We start from the raw sequence: 13,091 nt of genomic DNA on the forward strand, positions 1-13,091 counted from the left end.
GGGAGGCAAGGCAAGGGGGGGGGGGGGAGGCAAGGCAAGGGGGGGGGGGGAGGCAAGGCAAGGGGGGGGGGGGAGGCAAGGCAAGGGGGGGGGGAGGCAAGGCAAGGGTGAGGGGAGGCAAGGCAAGGGGGGGGGGGGGGGAAGGCAAGGCATGGGGGGGGGGGGGGGAAGGCAAGGCAAGGCAAGGGGGGGGGGGGAGGCAAGGCAAGGGGGGGGGGGGAGGCAAGGCAAGGGGGGGGGGGGGAGGCAAGGCAAGGGGGGGGGGGGAGGCAAGGCAAGGGGGGGGGGGGAGGCAAGGCAAGGGGGGGGGGGAGGCAAGGCAAGGGGGGGGGGGAGGCAAGGCAAGGGGGGGGGGGAGGCAAGGCAAGGGGGGGGGGGAGGCAAGGCAAGGGGGGGGGGGGAGGCAAGGCAAGGGGGGGGGGGGGGGGGGGAGGCCAGGCATGGGGGGGGGGGGGGGGGGAAGGCAAGGCAAGGCATGGGGGGGGGGGGGGGGGGGAAGGCAAGGCAAGGCATGGGGGGGGGGGGAGGCAAGGCAAGGGGGGGGGGGGGGAGGCAAGGCAAGGGGGGGGGGGGGAGGCAAGGCAAGGGGGGGGGGGGAGGCAAGGCAAGGGGGGGGGGGAGGCAAGGCAAGGGGGGGGGGGAGGCAAGGCAAGGGGGGGGGGGGAGGCAAGGCAAGGGGGGGGGGGGGGGAAGGCAAGGCATGGGGGGGGGGGAAGGCAAGGCATGGGGGGGGGGGGGGGAAGGCAAGGCATGGGGGGGGGGGGGGAAGGCGAGGCATGGGGGGGGGGGGGGAAGGCGAGGCATGGGGGGGGGGGGGGAAGGCAAGGCAAGGGGGGGGGGGGGGAAGGCAAGGCAAGGGGGGGGGGGGGGAAGGCAAGGGGGGGGGGGGGAAGGCAAGGGGGGGGGGGGGGGAAGGCAAGGGGGGGGGGGGAAGGCAAGGGGGGGGGGGGAAGGCAAGGGGGGGGGGGGGAAGGCAAGGGGGGGGGGGGGAAGGCAAGGGGGGGGGGGGAAGGCAAGGGGGGGGGGGGAAGGCAAGGGGGGGGGGGGAAGGCAAGGCAAGGGGGGGGGGGGGAGGCAAGGCAAGGGGGGGGGGGGAGGCAAGGCAAGGGGGGGGGGGAGGCAAGGCAAGGGGGGGGGGGGGAGGCAAGGCAAGGGTGGGGGGGGGGGGGGGGGGAGTCAAGTCAAGGGGGGGGGGGGGGGGGGAGGCAAGGCAAGGCGGGGGGGGGGGGGGGAGGCAAGGCAAGGCGGGGGGGGGGGGGGGGAGGCAAGGCAAGGGGGGGGGGAGGCAAGGCAAGGGGGGGGGGGGGAGGCAAGGCAAGGGGGGGGGGGGGAGGCAAGGCAAGGGGGGGGGGGGGGGAGGCAAGGCAAGGGTGGGGGGAGGCAAGGCAAGGGGGGGGGGGGGGAAGGCAAGGCATGGGGGGGGGGGGGGGGAAGGCAAGGCATGGGGGGGGGGGGGGGGGAAGGCAAGGCATGGGGGGGGGGGGGGGAAGGCAAGGCATGGGGGGGGGGGGGGGAAGGCAAGGCATGGGGGGGGGGGGGGGAAGGCAAGGCATGGGGGGGGGGGGGGAAGGCAAGGCATGGGGGGGGGGGGGGAAGGCAAGGCATGGGGGGGGGGGGGAAGGCAAGGCATGGGGGGGGGGGGGAAGGCAAGGCATGGGGGGGGGGGGGGGGAGGCAAGGCATGGGGGGGGGGGGGGGAGGCCAGGCATGGGGGGGGGGGGGGGGGGGGGGGGAGGCCAGGCATGGGGGGGGGGGGGGGGGGGGGGGGGGGGGAGGCCAGGCATGGGGGGGGGGGGGGGGGGGGGGGGGGGGGAGGCCAGGCATGGGGGGGGGGGGGGGGGGGGGGGGGGGGGGGCCAGGCATGGGGGGGGGGGGGGGGGGGGAGGCCAGGCATGGGGGGGGGGGGGGGGGGGGGGGGGGAAGGCAAGGCAAGGCATGGGGGGAGGGGAGGCAAGGCAAGGGGGGGGGGGGGGAGAGGCAAGGCAAGGGGGGGGGAGGCAAGGCAAGGGGGGGGGGGGGGAGGCAAGGCAAGGGGGGGGGGGAGGCAAGGCAAGGGGGGGGGGGGGGAGGCAAGGCAAGGGGGGGGGGGGGGAGGCAAGGCAAGGGGGGGGGGGGGAGGCAAGGCAAGGGGGGGGGGGGGAGGCAAGGCAAGGGGGGGGGGGGAGGCAAGGCAAGGGGGGGGGGGGGAGGCAAGGCAAGGGGGGGGGGGGGGAGGCAAGGCAAGGGGGGGGGGGGAGGCAAGGCAAGGGGGGGGGGGGGAGGCAAGGCAAGGGGGGGGGGGGGGGGAGGCAAGGCAAGGGGGGGGGGGGGGGGAGGCAAGGCAAGGGGGGGGGGGGGGGGAGGCAAGGCAAGGGGGGGGGGGGGGGGAGGCAAGGCAAGGGGGGGGGGGGGGGGAGGCAAGGCAAGGGGGGGGGGGGGGAAGGCAAGGGGGGGGGGGGAAGGCAAGGGGGGGGGGGGAAGGCAAGGGGGGGGGGGGAAGGCAAGGGGGGGGGGGAAGGCAAGGGGGGGGGGGGAAGGCAAGGGGGGGGGGGGGAAGGCAAGGGGGGGGGGGGAAGGCAAGGGGGGGGGAAGGCAAGGGGGGGGGAAGGCAAGGGGGGGGGGGGAGGCAAGGGGGGGGGGGGGGGAGGCAAGGCAAGGGGGGGGGGGGGGGAGGCAAGGCAAGGGGGGGGGGGGGAGGCAAGGCAAGGGGGGGGGAGGCAAGGCAAGGGGGGGGGGGGGGAGGCAAGGCAAGGGGGGGGGGGGGAGGCAAGGCAAGGGGGGGGGGGAGGCAAGGCAAGGGGGGGGGGGGGAGGCAAGGCAAGGGGGGGGGGGGGAGGCAAGGCAAGGGGGGGGGGGAGGCAAGGCAAGGGTGGGGGGGGGGGGGAGTCAAGTCAAGGGGGGGGGGGGGGGGGGGAGGCAAGGCAAGGCGGGGGGGGGGGGGGGGGGAGGCAAGGCAAGGGGGGGGGGAGGCAAGGCAAGGGGGGGGGGGGAGGCAAGGCAAGGGGGGGGGGGGAGGCAAGGCAAGGGGGGGGGGAGGCAAGGCAAGGGGGGGGGGGGGAGGCAAGGCAAGGGGGGGGGGGGAGGCAAGGCAAGGGGGGGGGGGAGGCAAGGCAAGGGGGGGGGGGAGGCAAGGCAAGGGGGGGGGGGGGGGGAGGCAAGGCAAGGGGGGGGGGGAGGCAAGGCAAGGGGGGGGGGGAGGCAAGGCAAGGGGGGGGGGGGGAGGCAAGGCAAGGGTGAGGGGAGGCAAGGCAAGGGGGGGGGGGGGGGGAAGGCAAGGCAAGGGGGGGGGGGAGGCAAGGCAAGGGGGGGGGGCAAGGCAAGGGTGGGGGGGGGGGGGGGGAGTCAAGTCAAGGGGGGGGGGGGGGAGGCAAGGCAAGGCGGGGGGGGGGGGGGGGAGGCAAGGCAAGGCGGGGGGGGGGGGGGGGGAGGCAAGGGGGGGGGGGGGAGGCAAGGCAAGGGGGGGGGGGGGGGGGGGGAGGCAAGGGGGGGGGGGGGAGGCAAGGCAAGGGGGGGGGGGGGGAGGCAAGGCAAGGGGGGGGGGGGGGAGGCAAGGCAAGGGGGGGGGGGGGGAGGCAAGGCAAGGGGGGGGGGGGGGAGGCAAGGCAAGGGGGGGGGGGGAGGCAAGGCAAGGGTGAGGGGAGGCAAGGCAAGGGGGGGGGGGGGGGGGAAGGCAAGGCATGGGGGGGGGGGAAGGCAAGGCATGGGGGGGGGGGGGGAAGGCAAGGCATGGGGGGGGGGGGGGGAAGGCAAGGCAAGGCAAGGGGGGGGGGGAGGCAAGGCAAGGGGGGGGGGGGGGAGGCAAGGCAAGGGGGGGGGGGGAGGCAAGGCAAGGGGGGGGGAGGCAAGGCAAGGGGGGGGGGGAGGCAAGGCAAGGGGGGGGGGGGGAGGCAAGGCAAGGGGGGGGGGGAGGCAAGGCAAGGGGGGGGGGGGGGGGAGGCCAGGCATGGGGGGGGGGGGGGGGGGGAAGGCAAGGCAAGGCATGGGGGGGGGGGGGGGGGGGAAGGCAAGGCAAGGCATGGGGGGGGGGGGGAGGCAAGGCAAGGGGGGGGGGGGAGGCAAGGCAAGGGGGGGGGGGGGAGGCAAGGCAAGGGGGGGGGGGGAGGCAAGGCAAGGGGGGGGGGGAGGCAAGGCAAGGGGGGGGGGGAGGCAAGGCAAGGGGGGAGGCAAGGCAAGGGGGGGGGGGAGGCAAGGCAAGGGGGGGGGGGGGGGGGGGGAGGCAAGGCAAGGGGGGGGGGGGGGGGGGGGGAAGGCAAGGCAAGGCATGGGGGGGGGGGGGAGGCAAGGCAAGGGGGGGGGGGGAGGCAAGGCAAGGGGGGGGGGGGAGGCAAGGCAAGGGGGGGGGGGGGAGGCAAGGCAAGGGGGGGGGGGGAGGCAAGGCAAGGGGGGGGGGGAGGCAAGGCAAGGGGGGGGGGGAGGCAAGGCAAGGCAAGGGGGGGGGGGGAGGCAAGGCAAGGGGGGGGGGGGGGGAGGCAAGGCAAGGGGGGGGGGGGGGGAGGCAAGGCAAGGGGGGGGGGGGGGAGGCAAGGCAAGGGGGGGGGGGGGAGGCAAGGCAAGGGGGGGGGGGGAGAGGCAAGGCAAGGGGGGGGGGGGAGGCAAGGCAAGGGGGGAGGCAAGGCAAGGGGGGGAGGCAAGGGGGGGGGGGGGGGAGGCAAGGGGGGGGGGGGGAGGCAAGGGGGGGGGGGGAGGCAAGGGGGGGGGGGAGGGCAAGGCAAGGGGGGGGGGGGTGCTGTGAGGAGGTGCGAGTGCTGACCGCTCTCTACTTACAGCGGGTTCCATCTCTCGGGCAGTCGGCGGCGTAGGGAGATCTTGTCACTGACATGGATGTTGATCTGATGTTTGCCGACACTCTCCTCCTCCTTCCTCTTCTCCTCGCCCTCCAGGTTCAGGCGGACCGCTCTGCCCAGCTCTCCCAGCGCGTTCACATCCAGCGGGGGTTTCTCATAAACAGGTCTCTTTAACTTCTCGTACTCTGAGTCGCTGAAGCTGTCGGAGCCGCCATCAGCCGCACCATTAGCGCCAGGGCCCCGTTCTTGACGCTGAGTTTCCTCAACTTTTTCCTGCTGTCCGCCCCGGGTGAGAATGACGAACCCCACGGCGATCATTCCGCAAAAAAGCAGCAGGAGCGCCCTGGACCGCCGCCGCCTGCCCAGCACCATCGTCCTGCACCTGGGTCAACTTGAAAACCACCCAGCTCCCCTGGGGGAACGCGGGCCGAGCACCCAACACACGGGCAGGGTCAAGGACTCGGGGGTAAAGTGCGAGGCTTCAAACCACCACCGCCCGGCCGCCGTGCCCGCCTCACCCGCACTTAGCAACCGCCGCCGGCCGGCGGGCGCCCCCAGCAGCTCCTGCCGGTGAGTGAGTGAGTGCCTGCCTGCCCGCCCGCCCGAGGGTGGGGGACCCGGCAGTCAGGTGAGGCGGTCACCGAGCTCCGTGTCAATCCCCGCGCACGGACTCCTCGGCTCGGCTAAGCCCCGGCCCCGCTCCGCTCCGCTGTCCCGCCGAAGCCGCTCCACAAAACTTTCTTTTTTTTTTGAAAAAAAACTCCTACAGCCGCTGCACCGGAAGTGCTGCCTCTGTCGTCACCTGGAGACCGGAGTGGGCGGGGCCGAAAGCGGAAGCGCGCCGACTGTTGAGTCGTTACCTGGAGACGGGGGTCTGATGGACGCGGTCCGGTGGCTGAACCCTCGGCGGAGTGGAGTGGGTGAGTGGAGCTTTTCTAATTCATTCAAGGCATTTTTTTAAAATCCCACTTCTTAGTGTCGCACAGGATCCGCAACAACCTGAAGCTCCTAAATCCCCAATGCATTCGGTTGGAACATCACTTGACTAAATGTTCACCCTCAGAACGCTTTCCTCAGGTTAAAAGATAGTGCCTGGTTCAATTCCTGCTACAACCGGCACAGGGCACACACTGCCCAGTGCTTATTTGACAGGCATTTCCAGTATCCTCAGTATTTTGATTTATTTGAAACGTTTCCAGTGGGGTCCTGCAAAGGCTCAGTACTGCGTCCCTTGCTTTTTGTGGTATATATTAATGATTTGGACTTAAATGTGGGGCTTGATCAAGAAGTTTGCAGATGATATAAAAATTGGCCGTGTAGGAAAGCTGTAGACTGCAGGAAGATATCAGTTGACTAGTCAAGTGGGCAGAAAAGTGACAAATGGAATTCAATCCAGAGAAGTGTGAGGAGAAATTTCTTCACTCAGAGGGTGGTGAACCTGTGGAATTCTCTACCACAGAAGGCAGTGGAGGCCAAGTCATTAGATGTATTCAAGAAGGAGATAGATATATTTCTTAATGCTAAAGGGATATGGGGAAAAAGCAGGAACAGGGTACTGAGTTAGACGATCAGCCATGATCATTTTGAATGGTGGAGCAGGGCCGAATGGCCTACTCTTGCTCCTATTTTCGATGTTTCTATGTGATATTTATACAAAGTGGAGAATCCCATCCGAAATCTCACCATCGCAAGTTGAGAAATTAAGACTCAATAAATCCGGTAATTGTGAATAAGCACTAGAACAAAATGACAATGAAAGGTACCAGATTGTCATAAAAACCCAACTGATTAACTAATGTCCTTCAGGGAATGGAATGTGCCACCCCTAACTGGTCTGGCCTACATATGATTCCAGTCTCACACAACTGAAGACATAAAGACATAAGAATTAAGAACAAGAGTAGGCCATACAGCCTCTCGGGCCTGCTCGGCCATTCAATAAGATCATGGCTAATCTTCGACCTCAACTCCACTTTCCCACCCTATCCCCATATCCCTTGATTCCCTTAGTGTCTGAAAATCTAGTGATCTCAGCCTTGAATATACTCAACAACTGAGCATCCACAGTGCTCAGGAGTAGAGAATTCCAAAGATTCACAACCCTCAGTGAAGAAATTTCTCCTCATCTCGGCCCTAAATGGCCGACCCCTTATCTTGAGACAATGATCCTTAGATCTGGACTCTCCAACCAATGGTAACAGCCTCTCAGCATCTACCCTGTTATGCTCTCTAAGAATTTTATACGTTTCAATGAGATCACCTCTCATTCTTCTAAACTCCAGAGAATATAGGCACATTCCACACAATCTCTCCTCATAGGACAACCCTCTCATCCCAGGAATCAATCTCGTGAACCTTTGTTGCACTGCCTCTAAGGCAAGTATATCCGATCTTAGGTAGACCAAAAATGTACACAGTACTCCAGGTGTGGTCTCACCAAAGTCCTATATAATTGCAGCTAGTCCTTCTTACTCTTGTACTCCAAACCCCTTGCAATAAAGGCTAACATACCATTTGCCTTCCTAATTGCTTGATGTACCTGTATGTTAACTTTCTGTGATCCATGTACAAGGACACCCAAATCCCTCTGACTACCAAAATGTCTTAGTCTCTCACCTTTTAAAAAATATTCTGCTTTTCTATTCTTCCTATCAAAGTGGATAATTTCACAATTCCCCACATTATGCTACATCTGCCACCTTCTCGCCCACTCACTTAACCTGTCTATATCCCTTTGCAGACTCTTTGTGTCCACCTCACAGCTTACTTTCCCGCCTAGCTTTGTATCATCAGCAAACTTAGATACATTATACTCGGTCCCCTCATCTAAGTCATTGATATATATTATAAACAACTGAGGCCCCAGCACTGCTCCTTGCAGCACCCCACTAGTTACAACCAGACAACCTGAAAATGAGCCGTTTATTCTCACTCTCTATTTTCTCAGTGAAGTGGCCTAGTGAGCTATTCAGTTGTAAAAACATTACGCTGGATGTTGCCGCGAGCGGTGAATGAACGGGCGCCAATCGTTAGACTTGCACTTGCCCATAGACAGCAAGTTCCTGGATATTAGAAATCCAAACAGCGTCTATGCCCTCTACAGGGTATCTGTGTGAACAATCATTCAGCATCTACCCTGTCAAGCCCCCTCATCATCTTATATGTTTCAATGAGATCATGCGATCACATATGCACAGTTAAATGTGGAAATCTGGAGGTTGCTTTCTGAGATGCGATGCTCCTCCAAAAGTTGAGCAAAAAAGGCATCTTGCTGTCTGGCTCCCATTCTAATGTATTGAACAGCATGAAGTTCCTGTACTGACGTCGCAGATATGGACTAAACTTGCCAACAAACATTAAGTCAAGCCTAAGTACCATTTTAACAGTGTGGGAAGTCATAATTACTGCCAAACAACCTCTTTGGCATTGAAAATTAGCATTTACAAATGTGGAGTTTCATTCCTTCAGATTTTAATTATTGTTGGAATCACTATTCTAACTTACACTTCCTGGTTCAGTCTGTAATGCATATTAACAATTCTTCAATCTGATTAGTTAAGGAGATACCCACATCTTACCTAATTTGTGTGATTTCATCTCATCCAAATGTGTTTCTTGAGGGAAATACACCTCAGCCTTTAGTCTGCTGAAATGTAAAATCTTGAATCATTTGGTTCGGCAGTTGGGGTATCTGCTTGCCATTCCATAATGCTACCCTTAGTCTTGTATTGCAAATTACCATATTGGTTTGTTCAACAACAACAACTTGCATTTATATAGCACCTTTAACGTAGTAAAACATCCCAAGGCGCTTCACAGGAGTGATTAATAATAAAAATAAAAACTCCACGGAAAAGTGATCCATCCGTGGCTAACTAAAGAAGTTAAGGATAGTATTAGATTAAAAGAGGCTTACAACGTTGCGAAGAATAGTAGTAAGCCTGAGGATTGGGAGAGTTTTAGAAACCAGCAAAGGACCACCAAAAAATTGATAAGGGAGAAAATAGAATATGTGAGTAAACTAGCAAGAAATATAAAAACGGATTGTAAGAGCTTCTACAAGTATGTAAAAAGGAAGAGAGTAGCAAAAGTAAACAATGGTCCCTTAGAGGCTGAGACAGGAGAAATTATAATGGGGAATAAGGAAACGGCAGAGACGTTAAATATTTTGTATCTGTCTTCACAGTAGAAGACACATAAAGCATACCAGAAATAGTGAATTGTGAACATTCAATATTGAAGCATCAGAGAGCTATGACTGCTTTTTCCTTCTTTGGAAACAGTAGGGGTGAAATTAGTTTTTGGCTGAAATGCAAAAGAGGCAATAGCAATTCAGCAGCCCATTTTACACTCCACCCAATTTAAATCAAGTGGAGTGTAAAACGGGCTGCCCAAGACACATTCACCCCAGTCTTCTGTAGTCTAATGACAAACAAGCCAATACATTGTACACCAGCTGTGTTCTGGTTGCTTCGAGTCTCCTCTTGTGAAATATATACAATGTCAGCTTCTATTATGGAATCCTTCAAACGTGCTCACAATGGAAAAGGAACTCAAGGGCTGTAGACACAATCCAGCATTAAAGATGTGCCTCCTGTTGTTTTTGGATCATCAATCAAGCTTCATTAAATTGAATATCAAAGTAACAATACTGTTTTAACCCATGGCAAAAGCAGAGCATTTAATATTCTTCTAAGATTAAAATGCAATATTACAGAGACCAATTGCTGTAGATAGCTGAAGTGCACTTTTTTTTTTAAGAATACAGTGGTGCTAACTATCTGCTACTTGGCACCATAGTATAACTTAGAACCATAGAAAAGATACAGCACAGAAGGGGGCCATTCGGCCCATCGTGTCCACGCCGGCTCAAAGAACAACCAGGTGCCCGTTCTAATCCCACCTTCCAGCACCCAGTCCGTAGCCCTGCAGCTTACAGCACTTTAGGTGCAGGTCCAGGTACTTTTTAAAAAGAGTTGAGGGTCCCTGCCTCTACCACCCAATTTAGGCAGCGAATTCCATACACCCACCACCCTCTGGGTAAAAAGTTTTTCCTCATGTCCCCTCTAATCCTTCCGCCAATCAGCTTAAATCTATTTCCTCTAGTTCTTGAATTCTCCGCTAGGGGAAACAGGTACTTCCTGTCTACTCTATCTGGGCCCCTCATAATTTTGTACACCTCAATCAAGTCTCCCCTCAGCCTCCACTGCTCCAAGGACAACAACCCCAGCCTATCCAATCTCTCCTCGTAGTTGAAATTTTCAAGCTCTGGCAACATTCTTGTAAATCTTCTCTGCACTCTCTCCAGAGCAATTACATCCTTCCTGTAATGTGGTGACCAGAACTGCGCACAATACTCCAGCTGTGGCCTCACCAGCGTTTTATACAGTTCCATCATTACATCCCTGCTTTTGTATTCTATACCTCGGCTAATAACGGAGAGCATTCCGTAAGCATTCTTCACAGCCTTATCTGACTGTACTGCCACCTTCAGGGACCTGTGCACATGCACTCCAAGGTCTCTCACTTCCTCGACCCCTCTCAATATATTCCAGTTTACTGCATATTCCCTTTTACTGTTTGCCCTCCCTAAGTGCATTACCTCACACTTCTCCGGGTTGAACTCTATTTGCCACTTTTCCGCCCACTCAACCAACCCATTGATATCTTCTTGGAGTCTACAGCTATCCTCTTCACTATCAACTACATGGCAAATTTGCCAATCATGCCCCCTACATTCAAGTCCAAATCATTAACATACACCACAAACAGCAAGGGACCCAGCACTGAGCCCTGTGGCACACCACTGGAAATGGATTTCCATTCGCAAAGACATCCATTGACTTTTACCCTTTGTTTTCTGTTACTGAGCCAATTTTGGATCCAATTCGCCACATTTCTCTGTATCCCATGGGCTTTTACCTTTCTGACCAGTCTGCTATGTGGGTCCTTGTCAAATGCCTTACTGAAATCCATGTAGACAACATCCACTGCACTACCCTCATCAATCCTTCTTGTCACTTCCTCAAAGAATTCAATCAGATTTGTAAGGTATGATCTTCCGTGAACAAATCCATGCTGACTATCCCTGATGAAACCATGCCTTTCCAAGTGACAGTTTATCCTATCTCTCAGTATTGATTCTAATAGCTTGCCCACCACCGAGGTAAGACTGACTGGCCTATAATTGTTTGGTCTTTCCCTCATACCCTTTTTAAACAATGGTACTACGTTTGCAGTCTTCCAGTACCTCCCCTGTATCTAGTGAAGATTGGAAAATGATCCTCAGAGCATCCGCTATTTCCTCCCTGGCTTCCTTCAATAGCCTAGGAAACAATCCATCTGGCCCTGGTGACTTATCAACTTTCAAGGATTCCAGTCCCTCTAGTACTTCCTCTCTCGTAATGTTTACCTTATCCAATATTTCACACCTCTCCCCTTTAACTACTACGTCCGGATCATCCTTTTCTTTTGTGAATACGGAGACAAAATATTCATTTAGAACCATACCCACATCCTCTGCTTCTACACACAAGTTACCCTTATCATCCCTGATAGGTCCCATCTTTTCCTTAGCTATCCTCTTGTTCTTAATGTACTGATAAAACATCTTTGGGTTTTCTTTAATCTTACTAGCTAATATTTTTTCATGCCCTCTCTTTGCTTTCCTTATTTCCTTTTTTACATCATCCCTGTACTTTCTATGCTTCTCTAGGCTTTCTGCAGTATTTAGTTTTCTGTGACTGTCATAAGCTCTCTTTTTCTGCTTTATCTTGCCCCATATACTTCTGGACAACCAGGGGGCTCTAAATTTGGCAGTGCCACCCTTTTTCTTTGATGGGACCCGTAGAATCTCACTTTTTAGTGCCTCCCACTGGCTTGCCACTGATTTCTCCATAAGTAGTTGTGTCCAGTCCACTTCTGCCAAATCACCTCTTAGTTCTGTAAAATTTGCCTTCCCCCAATTTTAAACATTTACTCCTGATTTAACTGTCCTTTTCCATAATAATGCTAAAACTAACTGAATTGTGGTCACTATCCTCAATATCCACTGTCACTTCACCCACTTGCCCATCTTCATTTCCCAGGACTAAATCTAGAATTGCATCCCCTCTTGTTGGGCTTGTCACGTACTGGCTAAAAAAGTTCTTCTGGACACCGATCAAGAATTTTGCACCCTCAGTGCCCCTCACACTGTTTGAATCCCAGTTGATGTTAGGGTAGTTGAAGTCCCCTACTATTATTGCCCCCTTATTTTTGCACTCAAAAATTCACCTACATATTTGTTCTTCTATCTCCCTTTCACTATTCGGGGGTCTATTGTACACCCCTAGTAGTGTGACTGCCCCTTTTTTATTTCTTAGCTCAACCCATATGGCCTCGATTGATGATCCATTTAGCATATCATCCCTTCTCACCACTGTAATTAATTCTTGAACCAATAATGCTCCCCCCCCCTCTTTTTATCACCCACTCTATCCTGCCTGAAAACTCTATATCCAGGGATATTGAGCTGCCAATTATCCCCCTCTTTAAGCTAGATTTCAGTTATAGCAATGATGTCATGCTGCCATGTGACTATCTGTGCCCTTAGCTCATCTGCTTTGTTTGTAATACTCCTTGCATTGATGTATATACCCTTTAACCCCATCAAATTCCTATGCTGAACACTATTTAACCTTCTTTTGCCTTTCTGAGTCGCTAACTACGTCACTAACTGCTTTTCTATTTCTCGTTGCCTAGTCTGAATTTGTCCCAACTGTACCTGCCCTTTGGTTCCCATCCCTTGCCATACTAGTTTAAACCCTCCCCAATAGAACTAGCAAATGCCCCCGCAAGGATATTGGTCCCGGTTCTGCTTGGGTACAACCCGTCCAGCTTGTACAGGTCCCGCTTTTCCCAGAATCGGTTCCAATGCCTCAGGAATTTAAACCCCTCCCTCCTACTCCATCTCTCAAGCCATGCATTCATTTGGTCTATTCTCCTATTTCTGCTCTCGCTAGCACGTGGCACTGGGAGTAATCCTGAGATTACTACCTTAGAGGTCCTGCTTTTTAATTTATTTCCTAACTCCCTATATTCTGCTTGCAGGACCTTATCCCTTTTTTTAACCGATGTCGTTGGTACCGATATGGACCACGACCTCTGGCTATTCACCCTCCCCCTTCAGAATGTCCTGCAGCCGCTTCGTGACATCCTTGACCCTCGTACCAGGGAGGCAACATACCGTCCTGGAGTCATGTCTGTGGCTGCAGAAATGCCTATCTGTTCCCCTTTCGATGGAATCCCCTATCACTATTGCTCTTCCATTCTTTTTCCTCCCCTCCTA

At 57.2% G+C, this 13,091-nt stretch overlaps 2 protein-coding genes across 4 annotated transcripts in view; one reads left to right on the forward strand and one right to left on the reverse strand.

Moving 5' to 3' along the window:
- The window catches only part of galnt12 (UDP-N-acetyl-alpha-D-galactosamine:polypeptide N-acetylgalactosaminyltransferase 12), a 79,313-nt gene extending 73,749 nt beyond the window's left edge, over window positions 1-5,564 (reverse strand). The window contains exon 1 of the mRNA XM_068004545.1: window positions 4,743-5,564. Within this exon, the coding sequence (XP_067860646.1) occupies window positions 4,743-5,134 (392 nt within the window). The 5' untranslated portion in view covers window positions 5,135-5,564. The remainder of the gene's footprint in view (window positions 1-4,742) is intronic.
- Window positions 5,565-5,618: 54 nt separating this feature from the next.
- LOC137341490 (uncharacterized) overlaps window positions 5,619-13,091 on the forward strand; it is a 73,929-nt gene continuing 66,456 nt past the window's right edge. For 2 of the 3 annotated variants that reach the window (XR_010967040.1, XM_068004614.1), the window contains exon 1: window positions 5,625-5,682. Coding sequence is in view for 1 of the 3 variants with exons in the window: in XM_068004614.1 (XP_067860715.1) it covers window positions 5,640-5,682 (43 nt within the window). In the remaining 2 variants the exon portion in view is untranslated. Of the gene's footprint in view, window positions 5,683-13,091 lie in introns of all 3 variants that reach the window. The other variant, XM_068004600.1, reaches the window with a different exon arrangement.

The sequence above is a fragment of the Heptranchias perlo genome, chromosome 2 (genome assembly GCF_035084215.1).
Source record: "Heptranchias perlo isolate sHepPer1 chromosome 2, sHepPer1.hap1, whole genome shotgun sequence".
NCBI lineage: Eukaryota > Metazoa > Chordata > Chondrichthyes > Hexanchiformes > Hexanchidae > Heptranchias > Heptranchias perlo.